Source organism: Diorhabda sublineata, chromosome 5, assembly GCF_026230105.1.
Source record: "Diorhabda sublineata isolate icDioSubl1.1 chromosome 5, icDioSubl1.1, whole genome shotgun sequence".
Lineage (NCBI taxonomy): Eukaryota > Metazoa > Arthropoda > Insecta > Coleoptera > Chrysomelidae > Diorhabda > Diorhabda sublineata.
In genome coordinates this window covers 5,116,438-5,136,032 of record NC_079478.1, presented here as the reverse complement: position 1 = coordinate 5,136,032, position 19,595 = coordinate 5,116,438, and the positions used below count along the sequence as shown (strand labels likewise).

At 32.3% G+C, this 19,595-nt stretch overlaps 2 protein-coding genes across 3 annotated transcripts in view; both read left to right on the top strand.

Annotated features, from left to right (window-relative positions):
* The first annotated feature begins 144 nt into the window (after positions 1-144).
* LOC130444118 (HIG1 domain family member 2A) lies at positions 145-809 on the top strand. Its single transcript, XM_056779136.1, has 2 exons — positions 145-356; positions 420-809. Exons 1-2 carry the CDS (start codon positions 212-214, stop codon positions 593-595), a joined length of 321 nt encoding a protein of 106 aa, XP_056635114.1. The 5' UTR covers positions 145-211; the 3' UTR covers positions 596-809.
* A 1,239-nt stretch (positions 810-2,048) lies between these two features.
* LOC130443731 (death-associated protein kinase related-like) overlaps positions 2,049-19,595 on the top strand; it is a 217,335-nt gene continuing 199,788 nt past the window's right edge. Inside the window, exon 1 of one of the 2 annotated variants that reach the window (XM_056778495.1) lies at positions 2,049-2,596. In XM_056778495.1, coding sequence (XP_056634473.1) covers positions 2,475-2,596 — 122 coding nt within the window. In that variant the 5' untranslated portion in view covers positions 2,049-2,474. The remainder of the gene's footprint in view (positions 2,597-19,595) is intronic. The other variant, XM_056778496.1, reaches the window with a different exon arrangement.

The following is a 19,595-nucleotide window of genomic DNA, read 5'->3' as shown; positions in this document are numbered from 1 at the left end:
ATTATATAGAATGTAAATTATAGAAATGAAAACAAACGATCAAAAAAAATTAAAACCTGATTCCATAAATTATAACAGATGATTTAATTTCTCAAGGGGTTAAAGTTCTCGTGCACGAAGAAGAAAATATTAATTGTCAATGTCAATTCATTTGATGTTTAAAAGACGTAAAAAATTGTTAATGTAATAGAAAGTAAAAATATATATCAAAATGTCCTCTAAAGATAATTCTAATGAAGAAATGGAAAATTTTGATTGGATTACATTAAAAAATGATATGGATGCAATTGCCCCAGTTGAAACTCAACGGGAAAAGTTTATAAGAAAATTCAAATCAAATCCTTTCGTACCTATCGGTAATGGAAATAATAATTATTTCTCCTTTGTGCTCAAGAATAAGAAGCTAATTTATTTTTTAGGTTGTCTAGCAACAACCTTAGCACTCACTTATGGTTTGTGGTGTTTTAGGACTGGCCAAAAAAAGATGTCACAGTATATGATGAGAACAAGAATAGCAGCACAAGGGCTAACAGTATTAGCACTAGTAACGGGTATTGGATTGAGCGCTCAAAAAGCTAATAAAAAGGACCAATAATAATAGCCATCAATCCTATTGTTGATAGTTATTTAAAAATGTACATGAGGTTTTAATAGAATAGATTGTAAACACTATCTGTCTGATAGAAATAATGTAAGATATATGAAAATTTACTGATATTAAGTTTCATTTTCCCAAACCTTATTGGTGGAATTTATAGTTTTTATTATTATGAAAAAATATTCTGAAAATTTTTGATTTTCATAATTTTACTTTGAAAGAAAAACACTAGCTGATTATTAAATAAGTTAATAAAAGGAAATTTTAGCTTCCAACCCCTTTTATTTATTAAAAAATTTGATAGGAAAATCTGATTCAGAATTGGGTGTGTGGAACATAATTTAAATACAGAATTGTTTAAACCTCTCCTTATTTATTTACATTATTTTCTCAACACTAGACAACTGAGTACAATTTGGTTAAATTTAACTATATAGTAATCGCCCTCATAACACATTACTTTTATAATGATTTTTCATAATTAGGGTTGTTTTTTTTCTTATTCTTTCACAGAGTTCAGTGAGATCGCGAAGACAATAATATTAGTCAACATTTTTATCTTCAGCAACATGACTTATTCGATATTTTCATCAGTTTTTAACGTGAAAGAGCGACCCGAACGTGAATCATCTTCAAAACGCTTAAACCACTTAAAAACACGTGGACGCGACACTCATTGCCTTATACTTATCTGAAATTTCATAACATTCGTTACAAAACATAAAACAACCCCTATACAAACAAAGACTCCTACTAAACTGGTTTGTACACAGCCACGTAGACATAACATTCGAAAGAGTAAGCTTCAGGGTAAATCATATTTATGTAATACTCCTATATGGGCAGTTCTTATGGGAAAAAACCTCTCTATATTATGGTGGCGACAGTATTAATTTTCTCTCTCCTTCGAAACACTTCATCTATACTACGATACACTATTTGTTTCATTTAGTCAGAACTGTCAATGTAGAAGTATTACATATATGGAATAAAAAGCTAACTTTTCGGCGCATCTGTAGCAGCACTAGTCTTGTTACTTAATAGCCACACCTCGTATACCTATCAAAACTGTTATGTAATATTCTTACCCTTGATTTTATGTTATAGACACAAACCATTTATTTTACATAGAATTGCCATGAATGTATATCATTTTACATAACGTCAATCGAAAATTGCTGAAAAAATCGAATTTGATAACTAATAAAAAAGTTCGCCCATAGAAATGCCAGAAAAGTCAAATTTTATTATTTTTAAATAAATGGTTATTTCTTTATATTCTTTCGCTCTTTTCCTATAGATTTGACTTTAAATTTTCTTTGAATAAAGATATCTTTGGATAAACGTGAAAAGTGTTGCATACTACCTAGATACAAAATTAGTGTCTTCGAAGCTGGTACGCGCAGTATAGATGGCTCTTGGAGTAGCAGTTGGCATTTTCAAATGAGCCATTCTCTATCCTCGAACCTCGAGTGGAAATCGTTAAGCTTCGTATTTGTTAGTTGTGGCAAATCTGAATTTAGTCAGTTTGTTGTTAGAGAGTGTGTAGTGCTGGAGGGGCATAGCAAGCTGTGTTCGATATATTTATCGGCTTGATTGTGTTCTCTGTTTTTCATGTTTTCTTTCGTGCTTTCCTGTCCCGTACATTATTAAAGAAAAGTATAATTTTGAATCGATAAATATGTAAAACTGTGTACCGTGTTTAGTTGGATATTTGTTAAACCATTCAAAATTTGAAAATACCCTACCAAACATAATATTTGACAGCTGTTGAAATTATAGTTGATCAGGTAGAAAGTTCGTTAACGTTTGTTCGAAACTGTCGAAGTTGACGTTTTTAGTTTGTTTATAAGTGATTAATTTTTTTATAACAAATATGTTGGGATTTACTCCTTCTAAAGATGGACTATTACAAATCAAAGATGATCTACTCTCTTCTTTGGTCCAGAAGGAACCTATTACAGGAGTATACGATTTGGACAAAACACCACTTGGCAGGTAAAAAATATATTTTAGTATTTCTAATAAATTTGGTAATCGTGTTGTCGTTATCAGATTAAATATTTCGGAAAATTAATGGTTGATAAGATAATCGACACTACGTATTTATTAGGTTTTCTTACAGAGGTGACAATTATACCTCTATGAATGAAAAAATAGTTATGTTATACGTTTCGATCTACTTTTTTATTCTACAAATTTGTTATAATCCTAAATTTTATAAAAAGCCTTAATTTCAACTGTCAAATGTAATACCATGTGACAGAAATTCAACTGATAAATCATATTTATCTATTCATTATTTTACTATCGAATTCGATAAGGAGTTTCTTGATTAATAAAAGTTTTGTGACATATTTTTTTAATCTAAATTCTTTTAAGTTTGTTTTGTACTTAACCTCAAAAACACTTATAATCTTACTACCTGTTGTGCATCCTGTACATTTTATACAAGTTGATATTATGATTTAGTATTTCGTAGAAGTGTACATAATTTTTTGTTTAAGTATGGGAAATGAATTGAACTAATGGTTATTCAGTTTCATTTTACTAAGTTTATAATGATATATGACACATTTTGTATATATAATTTTGTAATTTGTTAAAATATAACTGGTAAAAAGGAAAGTTATCGTTAAAAACACTTGAAAAAATACGATAAATTTAAAACTGTATCACCGATAATGAAAACGTGTATCACATTTAAAATTCCCGTCCATATAGGGGGATAAGAACAATATATATATTTTCGTTAAGTACGTTCAAAATATGTAAAAATATTTCTTCATTCTTCTTGTAGTTTACTTAATATTTGTTGTTAAAAAAATGGGAACATGAAACTTTGAAAACCTTCAAAAACTAAATTCTGGATGGTGTAAAAAATAACAAGGAACAACAGTTAGTTTAAATTTGTCAAAATTAATAACGAAGTACGATTAAATTCATTTGTATGAGTGAAGTTAATTTAGTAATTCAGTGATTAGTGATTAAAATAGAATGAAATAGTTTGTTTAAATAAATGTGTATATAGATTCACTTCAGATTATTTTTGTAAATTAATAAAAATAATTAACATTCCTCAACTTCAAAACATGTCTTACTTAATTCTTTAACGTCTACATTTAGAACTCACATTATATAAAACGTAATAAGTTGGCATCATTAAGACTTTTGTTCTACAAAAACTAGTTTCATTGATAATGTCTATTTCCAATGTTCACTTTGTTTATTGAATAATAATACAAAAAAGCCTTTATATTCGTTTTTAAGGTTTTAATCCAACGTCCAGCAAGCTCTTTGAGATCTTGGTAAAACCATTTATTGGGCTTAGATAAAAAAATTGTCGCACTGCATTTTCAACATCTCTTTTGAATTCAAAGTTTTCCCAACGCATTAATTTCTCCGTGGTGCAAGATCCGGACTAAATGGTGGTGGTTTAGCGTCGTCCTATTGTAAGATAACCTAAACCTGGATATTTTTCTCATAAAACCTCATACATTCTCATGAACTATCAACTATATACCTCAATATTGACACCTTGACCATTCGCAATAAATTCCTGCACATATCTTGGTAATTCTACAACAAGACTTTCCGCTCGAATCAACCACTCTTTGCTACGGGCTCTGTCTTTTGTCTAACCATTGATTTTCAATGTTCGGGTTGTTTAGATAAATATATTTTTCATCACAGGTAACAATACGTCTAATGAACCGATCATTTGTCGGTAGAGCAAGTTTACACACCTCTACTTGACGTTTCGAGTGAATCTTGGTTAATTCAACAACTTTTATAGATCTTAACTAATGATTCTAAAGGCGGTGTTTGGTATTTTGAGGGTCCATCCGGTGTATGTTAGTAATAGGTTGGTATTGTAACCTCAATATCCCACGCAGTGATTTGGATGCGGACGATCTTCAAGAGTCAAATTTCCACTATTAAAACGATCATACCAACGATGTGCCGTTGGCTTATTAATTGTATCGTCCCCTCCAATTTAACATTTTTTTCGTGCTGCCACGGCTACTTTAAACTTTTTTTTTCTTCAATGTCTGAATATTCATAGAAATAAAGACGAGACAAGTTACGATATCTTTAAATTGATGCTTAGGAATTTTCATAGATAAAAACTGTATAAAACACCCTCTGTACATTGTTTAAATGTGTTGCTTCTTGTTCATTTAAAGTAAACAGTGCATTTTGCAAGTATTCTGACTAAATTTTTAACTACAATATCTAAGAACTTTGTAAATGATGTAAATTGTGGTAAAGGTTTTCGGACTGGGCAACCAAGGCAAAATAGGGGTTGTAAAACTTGTGAGACCATTGACGAATTAGTTAAAAGGAACCAGTTGTAAAATGCCTTTTGTAATCTCAATGATTTCTGAGAATTCTTTGTGAATGGAACAGCCGTGCGCAAGATCTTCATTTTGTAAAAAGCTATGGCCTCGAGCAGTATCTGTGGGAGAAAAAAAACTTTACCAATAAACTTAGGGATGCTACAAAATATATTATTTCCTCCTTTACATAATCAATTAGAATTATGAAGAATTTCATTCAGGTATTCAATAAAAATTTCCAAGGCTCAGTGAATCCAAAAAAGGCACACATACGAGAACTAATGAAGTATGGGATGTTTGATTATAAATGTTTACCAAATCGCTTTTGAAAGTTAAAGGTCTTTTACATTACCCTGTTTGGATTCGTTTCTTTCCGAAAATTTAGAAGAAGTTGATGATAAACGGGAAAAACATTACTGCTATGGAAAAAATATCAGTTTGACTACTACTGGACCTGGATATAGGGTTACTGCAAAAGAAAAATATAGTCGGAAGACATCGACAGTAATATTTTATTGTACTATCCAAACAGAAACACTCGCCAAGTTGACCGACGTTAACCGGATAAAATAGTGTGAAGATAAACTTTGCTTCGTGCAAACCGAACCTAACCTAACCTCTACTCGCTTAACTTCAGATCGGTCTTGGTTATTCAGCCCAAGTCAAAGAAATCGAAGTGAGAAGAAGTCAGCACCTTTCAATTGCCTAATTCTGTTTCTGTGCGGTGTAATCATTCACCAACTTATTTTTTTCACTACCTTTGTGTGACGAAAATGCAGGTAGTTAAAACATGCGATGTTGCCAAGTGTGCGAACTCCGAAAGACTCTTCCGCTTGAGGTTGCGCGAGTATGGACATGCAAGACATCGACAGTAATATTTTAATGTACTATCCAAATTTGACAAAAGTTTTACTTTTTGGGCAAATTTTATATAAAAAACACTATTACACTCGCCAAGTTGACCGACGTTAACTGGATAAAATAGTATGAAGATAAACTTCGCTTCGTACAACCTAACCTCTACTCGTTTAACTTCAGATCGGTGTCGGTTATTCAGCCAAAATCAAAGAAATCGAAGTGAGAAGAAGTCAGCACCTTTCAATTTGCCTAATTCTGTTTCTGTGCGGTGTAATCATTCACCAACTTTTTCACTACCTTTGTGTGACGAATATGCAGGTAGTTAAAACAAGCGATGTTGCCAAGTGTGCGAACTCCAAGAGATTGCACGAGTGTGAACATGCACTTCGAATTTCAGTTAACTTAGCTGAATCGTCTGAACGAGTGTGTAGTGCACATTTTGAAGTACAAGAAAATAAAGAATTAGTAATAGTAATTATTGATACGTATAAATAAAATACATTTTCAAATTTTGTGGTTATGTATTTTGGAATACATGACAATTTTCGAATCGTTATTATGTTATAATGTAAATTGCAATTGAATATTTGAAAATATCCTCGCCGCAATTCCGCATTCTAAGTCAAGATATTCTTTATAATAACCACAAAGAAAATACAAATAGATTAAATTCATGGATATTCTAAATATTCATAACTGAATCTCTGCGAGATTTTATTTCACACGTTGAGAAGGTCTCGACACTCTTTATCATGTTCTACCTGGTCAAGCGAGAGAAAGTAGGCTACGCGCATTCGTTTCTTAGGTTATACAGCCACAATAATAACAAATAAAATTGGTTTTTCTGCTTGATTATGAGAGGAAAGATCCCATGAAAGTGGGCGTGAAATATTTATACAGTGTGCGACGAATGTGTGAAATGATCTAATTATCTCTTAAATCGATAGTTCAATTATTATATAGTTTAACGATAATAATTTTTTTCTAAAAACTTATCTATGTATTTATATATTACCCAACGATATTTCAATATGTGCAGTATTTTGTTTGTAAAGGGTGTCGCAAAATTAAGGCAACATTTGAATTAAATAGAAAACACAGTTTCTAGTATTTTTATTGTATTAGTTTTCATTGAATCATAAAGTACATACTAGTCCGGACCCATGCTGCACCGCAGCAATGACTATGTCTTATGTTATCAAAGGTATACAAAAAGTATCGGGGCACGGTCAAAAAATCAGCCATCATTTCTACATTGTTCATAATACAATAGACTATGTAATTTCACAATACTTCCTTCCAAACAACATTGGCTGTGCGTCGACCCTTTGGTTTAATCTCTACCTTGACATTTTTGAACGATTTCCCACGTGATAGGGCTACATATAACTCTGTAGCTATATTAGAACCCGAGATATAGATCTTTGAATGTAGAAAAATTGCCAAAAACCTACAAAAATCCATAACTCCACATTGAATGTCCGCGCCTAGTTCCTCTCCAACTCAACCGATTTAAGTGTTGAAAAACTCAAAAGAAAGAAGGTGTTTCAGCGAGTGTTTTTAAACCAAAACGAACTCTGTAGCTATATTAGAACCTGAGATATAGATCTTTGAATGTAGAAAAATTGCCAAAAACCTACAAAAATCCATAACTCCACATTGAATGTCCGCGCCTAGCTCCTCTCCAACTCAACCGATTTAAGTGTTCAAAAACTCAAATAAAGAAGGTGTTTCAGCGAGTGTTTTTAAACCAAAACGAACTCTGTAGCTATATTAGAACCTGAGATATAGATCTTTGAATGTAGAAAAATTGCCAAAAACCTACAAAAATCCATAACTCCACATTGAATGTCCGCGCCTAGCTCCTCTCCATCTCAACCAATTTAAGTGTTCAAAAACTCAAATAAAGAAGGTGTTTCAGCGAGTGTTTTTAAACCAAAACGAACTCTGTAGCTATATTAGAACCTGAGATATAGATCTTTGAATGTAGAAAAATCGCCAAAAACCTACAAAAATCCATAACTCCACATTGAATGTCCGCGCCTAGCTCCTCTCCAACTCAACCGATTTAAGTGTTCAAAAACTCAATAGATAGAAGGTGTTTCAGCGAGTGTTTTTAAACCAAAACGAACTCTGTAGCTATATTAGAACCTGAGATATAGATCTTTGAATGTAGAAAAATTGCCAAAAACCTACAAAAATCCATAACTCCACATTGAATGTCCGCGCCTAGCTCCTCTCCAACTCAACCGATTTAAGTGTTCAAAAACTCAAATAAAGAAGGTGTTTCAGCGAGTGTTTTTAAACCAAAACGAACTCTGTAGCTATATTAGAACCTGAGATATAGATCTTTGAATGTAGAAAAATTGCCAAAAACCTACAAAAATCCATAACTCCACATTGAATGTCCGCGCCTAGCTCCTCTCCATCTCAACCAATTTAAGTGTTCAAAAACTCAAATAAAGAAGGTGTTTCAGCGAGTGTTTTTAAACCAAAACGAACTCTGTAGCTATATTAGAACCTGAGATATAGATCTTTGAATGTAGAAAAATCGCCAAAAACCTACAAAAATCCATAACTCCACATTGAATGTCCGCGCCTAGCTCCTCTCCAACTCAACCGATTTAAGTGTTCAAAAACTCAATAGATAGAAGGTGTTTCAGCGAGTGTTTTTAAACCAAAACGAACTCTGTAGCTATATTAGAACCTGAGATATAGATCTTTGAATGTAGAAAAATCGCCAAAAACCTACAAAAATCCATAACTCCACATTGAATGTCCGCGCCTAGCTCCTCTCCAACTCAACCGATTTAAGTGTTCAAAAACTCAAATAAAGAAGGTGTTTCAGCGAGTGTTTTTAAACCAAAACGAACTCTGTAGCTATATTAGAATCCGAGATATAGATCTTTGAATGTAGAAAAATTGCCAAAAACCTACAAAAATCCATAACTCCACATTGAATGTCCGCGCCTAGCTCCTCTCCATCTCAACCGATTTAAGTGTTGAAAAACTCAAAAGAAAGAGGGTGTTTCAGCGAGTGTTCTTAAACCAAAACGAAGTCTCTATCTTGAATAGAATCTGAGATATTGAGAATAGAACGTGTGTATGTGAAAAACTCCCATAAGTAATGTACAGGGGGAAATCGCATTTGAGTATAACTTGAGAATGGTGAAAATTAGATTAAATTCCGATCGTTGATGGCTGATCTATGCATCAATACCTTTCATTGAAAAAAAAATTAAGCAAATCGGTTGGGTAGAACGCCTGAACGGACTCGGAATGGAAATCATCAATTTTTTTAATAGATAAGAAGATATGATAGGATTATTTATGGAATAACACATCGGGCAAATGGCTTTGCATATACTTACGCGATCGTTTGTTGAAATTTTCCAACCATCCATAATATCAACACCAAATTCAACGAGACAAAACTTTTACAAGATAAATTTGATTGGAAACATTGCGAACACGTAAAATTTTATATCTCGAGCCACCTCTGCCCTTTTGTTTATTTCCTGTTGGGTCACATAAAGTTCACACTGATAAACTAACAAACTTTGACACCTTAGAAGCCACAATTTGAAATTCTATAAACTTTAATATAAATATGTTATAAATAATCATTGAAAATTAGTAACAATTTGAACTTTAAACATTTCGCTATGTCTTCTAAAGTTGTTCGACCTTCACAGTAGAATTCAATTAGAATCGATTCAGAAACAGGTAAAAAGTTTCGACTATTTCACACTTGATTTAGTTATTCGGTGCGCTGTTTCTGGTGTCGTTTTGTTTACTTTTAATACTATACCGATATATCAAAAAGAAAAAAAAACTGGTTTCGTTCTTTAGTAATCGTTAATTCTACCCATGTGTTAACGTGATTTATTTTTAAAACAAGGGTTAAAAATATTTCGGTTAGTTTCAGCTTTACTATCAGGGGAAAGGTTTATCCAAATTCGATGTTGAAAACAACAACGGTATTTTTAAAATGTGAAATACAAAGAACGTAAGGCTTCGGTAAAAAACTTTCGAAAAACTATGTGTAAAATTTCATGACATTGCGATTAGTCAGAAAAAATTGACAGCCATTTAAGTGAAGCCACTTTCATTATTTTCTAAACAATTTCGTGTGTTTACTTATCACTGCTTCTTGATGAAGAAAAAGACATTTATTATTGGTTTGCTGAATTTAAACGTGTTCGTCGTGAATGTCCTGGTCGTCCAATTGAGGTGGTTAGTCCAAAAAAATATCAAAAAAGTCCACAAATAGGTTATGGTTGATGAATTGAAATTGCGAAATAACTAAGACCGTAAAGATATCAGAAGGCAGTGTGTTCAGAATTATGCATGAACGTTTGACCATGAGAAAGCTTTTTTCAAAATGGATGTCAAGTTTACTCACAATCAATCAAAAGCACCAACGTTGATGATTCAAAACAGTGTTTGGCCATGTTCACACGTAATAAATCAGATTTTTTAGGTCAATGGATGAAACATGGATCCATCACTTCACTCCGAAGTGAAAACGTTCATCTGACTGCAGCTGGTGAACCACGTCCGAAACGTCCAAAGGCACAACAGTGAGCTGAGAAGGTTATGAGTTCAGTATTTTGGGCTACGCATGGAATATTGTTCATTGACTACCTCCAAAAGTGAGAAACAATCAATAGCGAATACTAAATAGAGTTGTTAGATCGTTTGGGTGCAAAAATCGAGAAAAACGGCCTCATATATCACCAAGACCATGCACCGATTCACAAATAGATGACGAATTACACTTCGAATTGCTTCCTCATCCACCGTATAGTCCAGATTTGGTCCTCAGTGACTACTGGCTCGCTTATCTTAAAAAAATGCCCTCCGGTAAGAAATTCAGCTTAAATGAAGAAGCAATTGCTGAAATTGAAGCCTATTTTGAGGAAAAAGACAAATCCTTCTACAAGTACAGCATAGAAAATTTACAGAAGCGTTGGACTGATTGTGTTGCTATTGAAGGAGATACATTGATGAATAAAATCGATTTTTGGCAAAAAATTTCTTAGATAGTCACATGATTTATTGAGTGATGATATTTCATTCGAAGATGATACAAACTTTTGAAAGATGATATATTCGGTGCGATGATCACTTTTTCTAATCGGATATTACCTTTAAAGGGTACAGACAGTTGCGTATCACATTAGTTGTGTAGAAAAAAGAGGTACATCTACTTTCCTTATCACTTACAGATCCACAAACAATTCGTCAATTTGTGTGAACAAATCAGTTGCTATTATGAGGTTTCATAGTACTTCTCGTTCCTGAAAATGTTGAAGTTTCATATTCTGTCCATATCGTCGTTTCTTTTATTATAGAAATTTCAATATTGATCAAAAAAGGAAGGAACAGATGACATTGCAGAACGACCTATGAAAATTATTAATCGTACATGTACCTGAAATTGTTAGGTACCTGTCGTCTGATCCATTCATATATTTTTTTGAAATCTCTGACTTCGGCGCCGAACTGGTCGCTTGTCCCCAAGTGTCCTATGGAATTAAGACAACTTAAAGTTAAAAGTGACCGTCGCGCCGAAATGATCCATGCCCATCGAACTCGAATAAAAACATCTACGACTTCTAACATATCAACGAGCTGCTTGTTTAGATCAGATTTAAAGATGTAATGGAATTTTTTTCCACTAAATACTTTTTCCTTAATAAAAAGACGGCAACCGAAACCTAGTGTTTACTCTCTCTCATACTGGCTAAATATACGAGGTTGGCTAAGCAGAGGAAATGTATGAATGTCATGGCAAAAGTTGAGTTATCAGTTCGAGAATCTACATCTAAAGAACTTTTGGCAACAAAACATAATCCATGCCGCGTTTATTGTGGTTCATGAGTGGATTTTCATGAATGTATGCATCGAGCTCACGATTTACAGGTATAAAAACTGTATCTTCAATTCATGTATTTAGCTTGAAATGTTTTTAACTACAAAGAGTTAATCTCATTAATGAGATTATAGTCCTAAACTAACCTAATCATTCTTAAATTAAAAGGCTTTTTTGTGGAAAATCCAAAATACAATTTTTTTTTCATTATTTTGAACCTAATACCAAAAATATTGAACCAAATATTGAACATTTACTCATTTTGGAAAATTTTTTCGTTGGTTTTTCGTTTTGTCTTAATGATAATAATTATTCAAAAGTTCGTATGTTTGCCCATTTCTAGGACTCACTTCGGCAAATTTTCTTGTGCGTTCGTTGAACGATCTTTGGGTTTCGACACATGTAGTGTTTTTAATAATAATAATAATTTTCGATATAAATGTCCGAAATACATCTGTCAAGAATTTTTTGGAATAATCAACCAGTTTTGAATTTTGGAAAACAGGTAAAGTTAGAAGAAAAACAAATTGGTATATCTTTTAAATTTACAAAATAAAGGATGTCTGAGGTTTTCATAATGTGGCTATAGCTCAAGGAATGATCATAAGAACTTTAAAAAATCGTAGCTCGCTGGATAACTGAGATTTTTCCAAAAAATTCCTTCGAAAAATTATAAATTTTGATTTCAGAAAATTTTTATTAGATTATTTATAAGAAGATTATAAAAAACTAATATTTTGTTTTCAATAATTTTATTTAATAGAATTTTTAATGCTCCTAAACATTTTATTGCATAATTCAGAAAATAGTAAGAATTTACCCATTGAGCAAAGCAAATGAAATTTTAATTCGTTATAATTTTTTTATGAACAATTAAAAAAATTGAAATTCATAATTTCTTAAACATTTTTTGACATTTATATTGTCTAGGCCCACTTGATTTTCTAATAGGATTTATAAGTGACATATGTTAGACAGATTTTTAGGCACATCTCTTTTTATAGCGTGAAAAGTGACAAATATGTCATTCATGTATGGCTTATTTTATTTAAGAATTCATTTATGGTCAATAAAACATGATGATAGACAAGAGTCATCGTTTTTATAAACATATACGAGGGTTAGGTTGAAAATCTTTGAGTACGTGGCAACATGAAACAATCTCGTAGTTTTCTGCGGTTTCTATGCAATCAGATCCTCAGCCTACGATAGGGAATAACGCAGCCACAGCTGTACCCGTACGCCCTCTTTTAAATTTAAAATCAACAAATTTTTTTCGAAAAATCAATAAAAACAGAGAACAGAGATAAGAACAGAGAAGAACCGTTTTTACTTTTCGTTTTTTTCTAGCCAAAAATCCTAAATCTTCGCTTTTTCTCCTCCAGAAAAGGTAGCAAACACAACCCCGTGCAACCACCACAACTCCAGCCCTGCAGAGGAGCAATTCCTATATCAGGCCTCAACTCCAACAACCCTCCTCCTATAAAATTTTCATTATCCAACCAAATTCTGTACAACGAATCTCTCTGTCTATCTGAAATAACATTTTGATACTTTTAGTACCAGCTTAGTTAAGGCGGTGAAAATTAACCAAATTTGGAAAACTTTGTGCTAAAATGGAACTCGATCTATGAGTTTTATAATGTTTTTAAAAAAGGCTAGTCAATATTTGGTAATATATTTTGACCACTTCTCCTTTTTGCAAAAAACAGAAATGGGAGGAGAATGACATAACAATTCTTGGTGGAATGTTTTGGCCAGATCTCCTCTTTGCAAAAAAGTGTTCAAAGGACAATTCTAGAAATAGAACAATCATTGGTGAAATAGGGTGGAGAGTTTTTCCTTTTGCACAAAACAGTGTTCAAGCAGAGTTTGAGAACATGAGGACATTAGAGAAAGAACAAATTGGAAAATTTGTTCATTAGTTAATAAAGTTAAGGCGCCTATCCTAAACATCGATTGGTTAAAAATAGGTAACCTTCAATAATCTTTATGTGACTGACGATGTTATCCCATCTTCGCCCGCAGTGGTCGGTCGGACAGGTCGAGGTTCTTTTTTTAATGTTTTCTTTCTTCTTCTAAAATCTGCATGAACGACGTTTCCCGCAAACTAGCCACAACATTCCACCGAAGATTGTTCTTCCTCTAATGTCCTCATTCACTCAAACTCTGCTTAAACACTGTTTTTTGCAAAAAAAAATCTAATTGAAAAAGCACATTATTCGAAATCAGTTGCTGGATTTCCTTTTTCACTTTTATCGACAAAAAATAAAATTTTTTATCATCTTGTTCATTTTATCTTTTTATTCAGTGTTCAGAAAAACAAAAAAATCAAGTCGAATTAACTGTCTTTAGACGCTCTTATACTCGTAAATTTAAGCAATTTGCTAAAGTCGTAAAACACCTTTTGTCTACTCAGAAGAGACAAGATTTTTAGTGGATTTTCTTGTAACGTGTCGTATCAGCTAGTTGTCCATTTAAGGCGGAACAAAAGAGATGCAGGTACTCTACCCGGCTTGGGGTATCGAAAAAAAAATCTTTATATCTCACAAACCAGCCGATGGTAAAGAAAACAAAGAATGAGTGTCAATTTTATCTTTATAGAGGCCGAGCCCAGATTTACTATGTACCCTTATAAAATAAATTTTCCAGTAGTTATCAATTTTGAATGATACAGAATTTGATTGGAACAGGTAAATCTAGTCATTCAACTATAAGTTTTCAACAAATCTTTTTAGTTTTGAAATGAAGAAAGCGTTTTAGGGGCTTATAAACTTTTAATGTCATATATTCCTGTATTACGGGATAATAGTTTAGTTTTCAGTAGATTTGAATCACTAGGTCGTTTTGAAAATAATTATATTAGAATATTGATAATGATGAACATCAGATAGATTTGTAGATGACATGATGACGGCAATAAAGAAGTGTTATCTTATTTGGATATTCTCATAAACAAGTGTATATTATAACATTTTACGTTATAAATTTGGAATTAAATTAGCTCCATGTATGAGCTTTTCCTTTGGTCCTTTCCAAATTTGATCTTATGTCATTGAAACATGCTTTGCTATAATTCATGGTGAAGGAAGACAGGTTCATCTACTACTCTGAGACATATTTTTCCAAGGAATCATTCGGTAGTTAAATCTTTCATAAATAAGTCATAGATTTTAAAAATCGGGATGAACTTAAACGCTTAAATAGAAAAAACATGAGGAAATATGAGTTTTTATGAGGATTAGACCTCTTTTATATGATTTTGTTGATTTTAGACTCCGTCAATAAAATTTTCGTTTAAAATCATGACTATTTGCAGACTTTTTATCACATATATATGAACAAAAGAACTAGGTTCATGGGTTGGAATTTAGAAAATTCTCGACGTTTTGAAGCCATTATCTAGAGAGGAGTGGAGATAGGGTGGTTATTCTTTCATTGGTAAAAAGTGATCCGTGTGAAAAGTTGTATCAATCTTCCTACTATACGCAACGAATCACCCCTTTTTCTTTTGATTCCAAGAAAATCTGCATACTCCTTGGAATTCCACCGAGTAAATGAAAAGCTAAAACAAAAAAATATAAAGTAATTAAAACAAAATTATATACCAAACAAAAGTAATAACGTGAACACCGTGGACAATATGCAAATTGTCAGTGTCAAATCATATTTTGAAAAGTCGAAACGTCAAATTTTACATATCTTCTAAAAATTATTAAAAAAACTAATTTTGGAACGGAAGAAACATAAAATTATGACGATTTAGAAACAGCGGAATCTATATTTTCGGCGACTACGCTAGATTTCTACCTGTTCAGTGGTTCGCAGCTGGAAATGAGAATGGTGCCAGTTAGCGTTCGCTGGGGAATAATTAACTATATGAACCAAATAGCGAAACACTTTGACGTTGCCTTCAGTTCGGGTCTTAAGCTCGAACGTGAGTTGTTATACCACTCTGATGAGATGTAATAACGTCGAAACTAGTCAGTGGTTACAAACCTCTCCTTGCAATTGCGAGCCATTGGAGATGTTAATATCTAATAAAAAGTCGATTGACATTACGCTTGTTTATGCTGCTAAATGTTCTTGATTTTAGGTCTCTTTTGATTTAAAATTAGTTCTTTTATAATTTGTTTAAAGAGAGATGAACATTTGAAATTTTCATTTCTTTTAGTCTCTATCCAGACCTTTTAATTTAGAAACATAAACATATCAAGAAATTTATATATATTTATATGACTATGTAATATAGCCTCGACATATTTGATACCTTATCGTTCAAGAATGTGCCAACGATTGTTGAATTTTTCTGTTTATTTTTTCACCGTTACCCAAACAAGTTGAATGTTTTTTTTTTATATTCGAACATGAACGCCGATTGTGAGAAACGACAACAACATCTTTTGTATTTGTACATTTCTAAACACCGTTAGTTGTTTTCTTTTTGGTCTTTGTATGGACAGCAGCTAATTAGATAACAATTGGTGTTAATAACAAGTGAATATGGCGCTCTGACACGTCTTACTAGTTTTCATTTAAATAATACAGGGTGTATTGCTCAATTTCCACATAATTATGTATCCTAGAAGTGGATTAATCGTAATGAAGTTGAAATTAGTTAATAATATTATATCACGATTGAAATATTTGGGTTTTCTAAAATTTACGTAATATATACAAATCAATACTTCACCTTTTGATCTTTGTTTGCTTAAAAAATAAGTTTCTTCGAGTTGTTTAGTAGGAAGAATATTCAATTACGAAATTTAACATATTTGAAAGTCAATTTTTTTTATAAAACTGGTTTAATTACAATTTTTATAGATATATTTTACGGAAGTGTCTTGTGACCTATTCTACTTCGATGTTTTCAGATCTAACGTGGTTTTCTAAATCAAGATTACCTTACAACTCTATTTTTCTTAAGATCAGATGACTAGAGTTTATTGCAAGTTCATTGGCCAAATTATATACTTTCCTCGACTTTTCCGGCAATAAATTTAATAAGGCAACTTCAGCAGCATATCTAATTTTTGGTGCTCTTAAACAATAGTCATTTTCATTTTATTTATCCCTTTTTAGTTGGTTTTTTAACACATAACCTCAAAATACTGAGAAATCTACGCACCAAAACAGGTCCAATTTAATTTATATATTTATATTTATTTATTTATATTTATTTATATATTTATAAAAATAGAGATACACGACATGTACTATCTAAGTCGCTGATGGGTCAATGTACATGTATTATGCCTTTCTACTGCGGGTCCCGGGTTCGAATCTGGTGTAGGAAAATTCACTTTTTATGTGTTGAATTGAATTGGAAATATTCAAAGTTTACTTGATGAAATTATAAAAACGATTTCTTGTAGCAAAACAATATATTATAGATAAATTAAGAACGTATTTAACAGCTTTGTCAACAGGGTTGTCAACTCCAAGTGGCAGAAATCCGAGACTCAGTACATACACAAAAAATTAACAAATTAACCAAAAAAAAAAAAATGGATGGAATGCAGTATTTTCTCAATTCGTCATCTGTCACTACTTTTTCGATTCGTATTTATTTTGGCTATGTGCATCATTTATCAAACCTCTACCTTGTTTAGAATTAGATAAAATATTAGTGCAACTCATCTCTGAATTTGAAGTTGTGAGAAGTTCGGCTCTTATCAAATCCACGTTGCACTGGTTACTGGACTTTGAACTTTGACCATTTGAAGTGCATGCATAGGCTTTAGAAGAAGGGATACTCAGGATACAAAGGTTTTTAGGGCGCCCAAATTCGTTTTTTTGACAATAGCGAACTCCTGAACTAAAAGTTTGCTAACTTCAGAAAAAACTAGTTTTACAGTGAGTGATTATCGAATAGATGATCTACAGAGATTCTTTTCTCAATCCCCAGTGCAGTGGTAGCTTGTAAAAGGCTTTCAACAGAAGTATCCTCTGTTTTGAATTATTTTTTTTTTCATAGGGTTATCGTCGCTTAAGTCAATATTCTTATCTAAATAGTGGCAAATGTTCTTTTAAACGTTTAATAGTTGAAGAGAGTGCTGAAGCGCTGGTTTCAGCTTTCTGAAGAAGACTATTTGGTTTTTTTATGGTGGCGCATATATTAGCAAGAAAATAAAGTAATACAGTGGTTTCGAGTGATCAAATGTTTCTGATTAATCTTGGTCAAAATCTAAGCACAGCAGTTGTTTCAAAGCATTTGAGCAAACTTCTCAAAAGCCTTATTTGCTCAAGAGCAAATAAGACGGGACACGGCATAAGCGAATGGAAATCAGGATTGTCCCGGAAAATCCTGGACGGCTGGCAACCGTGTATGTCACAGTAGATGAATCTTTACAATCACCACCAATATCTTATTAACATAAAAAAACAATTCTCTAGTTGTTTCTGTATTTGTCGTCTTTATTTCTGAGGGACAATTTGTGAAATGGAATAGCACTTTCTCGATATTTGTCATTTAATGGCAAATAAAAAGACTTTCAAATTTACTATTCCAAATTGGAACTTACGCTTGAAGTAAACAGTAATTTCTATTGATTGTGATTTTATAGTTGACAGTAAAAGCGCATTCTTACATACTAAATTTCGTTGATCAATTTAATTTTAACCACAAACAAAATTAAGTGGAAAGTTTCAGTTGGTGAATGAGACACTATATTTTAATTATTGGAAACATTTTTGTTATAATATTGTATCACTAGTGCTGCACACCTGGTACCACGACTGATATCGTGAGTCGAAGAACAAAGATGCCGACGCCTTGTTTTAGATCGTATAAACTTGATAATTATAATCGAAGAGCAAAATCCTCCGCACCAGAAGTGATGCGATGCTGTTATGTGGATGTAGAATAGCATATTAATTATTATCCGCGCGCAACACGTTTTATTTAAAGTCGGTTACTGAAAATAAAAATGAGAAAAGATTACATTAAACATTCCCATTCGTTATTTCCGAGATGTTGTTGTTATTCATGTTGTTGTCTAGTTTTATGGATGAGAGGGTATTAAAATAATAAAGCATTCGTAAACCATAGACGTTATATATATATATATCTCGATTATTTTCGTATGGAATAGCATTTGCGTGAATATAATGAATATATCGGGTGTATTTCTAAAGGTAAAAAATGCATTTTTTTCTAAAATGTTCAATTTATTCACAAGGTATGTTAAAACATTGTATCATACTGGTTGTATAAGTATAAGGGTTTAAACTTTGACTTTATAACAACGGTATGTTCCTAAATATTTTGATATCAAAACTAACACAATCTATTATGATCATTCTTATTTTGAAAATATTTCAAAATAATAGATATTAGCAAGGATTGTTGTGAAATTCAATCGTTTTTATCCTTGTTGTTGTTGTTCTTCATCTCCATCTTCATTTTGAGTGCATGTAAATTGCGTCAATAGCGATGTATCGCATGTCGCCCCGTTGGAATCGAACAGATCCTCCACTATTGGTGATTAAATATTAGAGCACGAATGGCTTTGACAACGTATACATGCCAGAGAACAAAACAGTACGACTTTTTTGCAACCACATTTAACACCGCATCCCTTTTTGCAGCTGCAAAAAATTGTGTATAGCAGTTTTTCCGGCTCAGGTGGTAATAAAGTTTGAACGGGTTCTAATGTAGTGTTGACCAAATTCCAACCCCAGTCTGTAGGGTCTAGATGATAACCAAGCCACACTTGAACTTGGTAATATACCCGAAAAAGATGTTGAGCTTGGAGAAAGACTAGCCAGTTGAAGTTGTTTTTTACTTTTAGTATTTTTAACGAAACATACATATCTATACTTATCTAAGCAGTTTGTTTTTTAGGTGCTCCATACATAGAAAGAAAAAAGCGTTGGTAATAACTGCTTGTCAAGTTGTATTATTCTTATTAAAAATTTC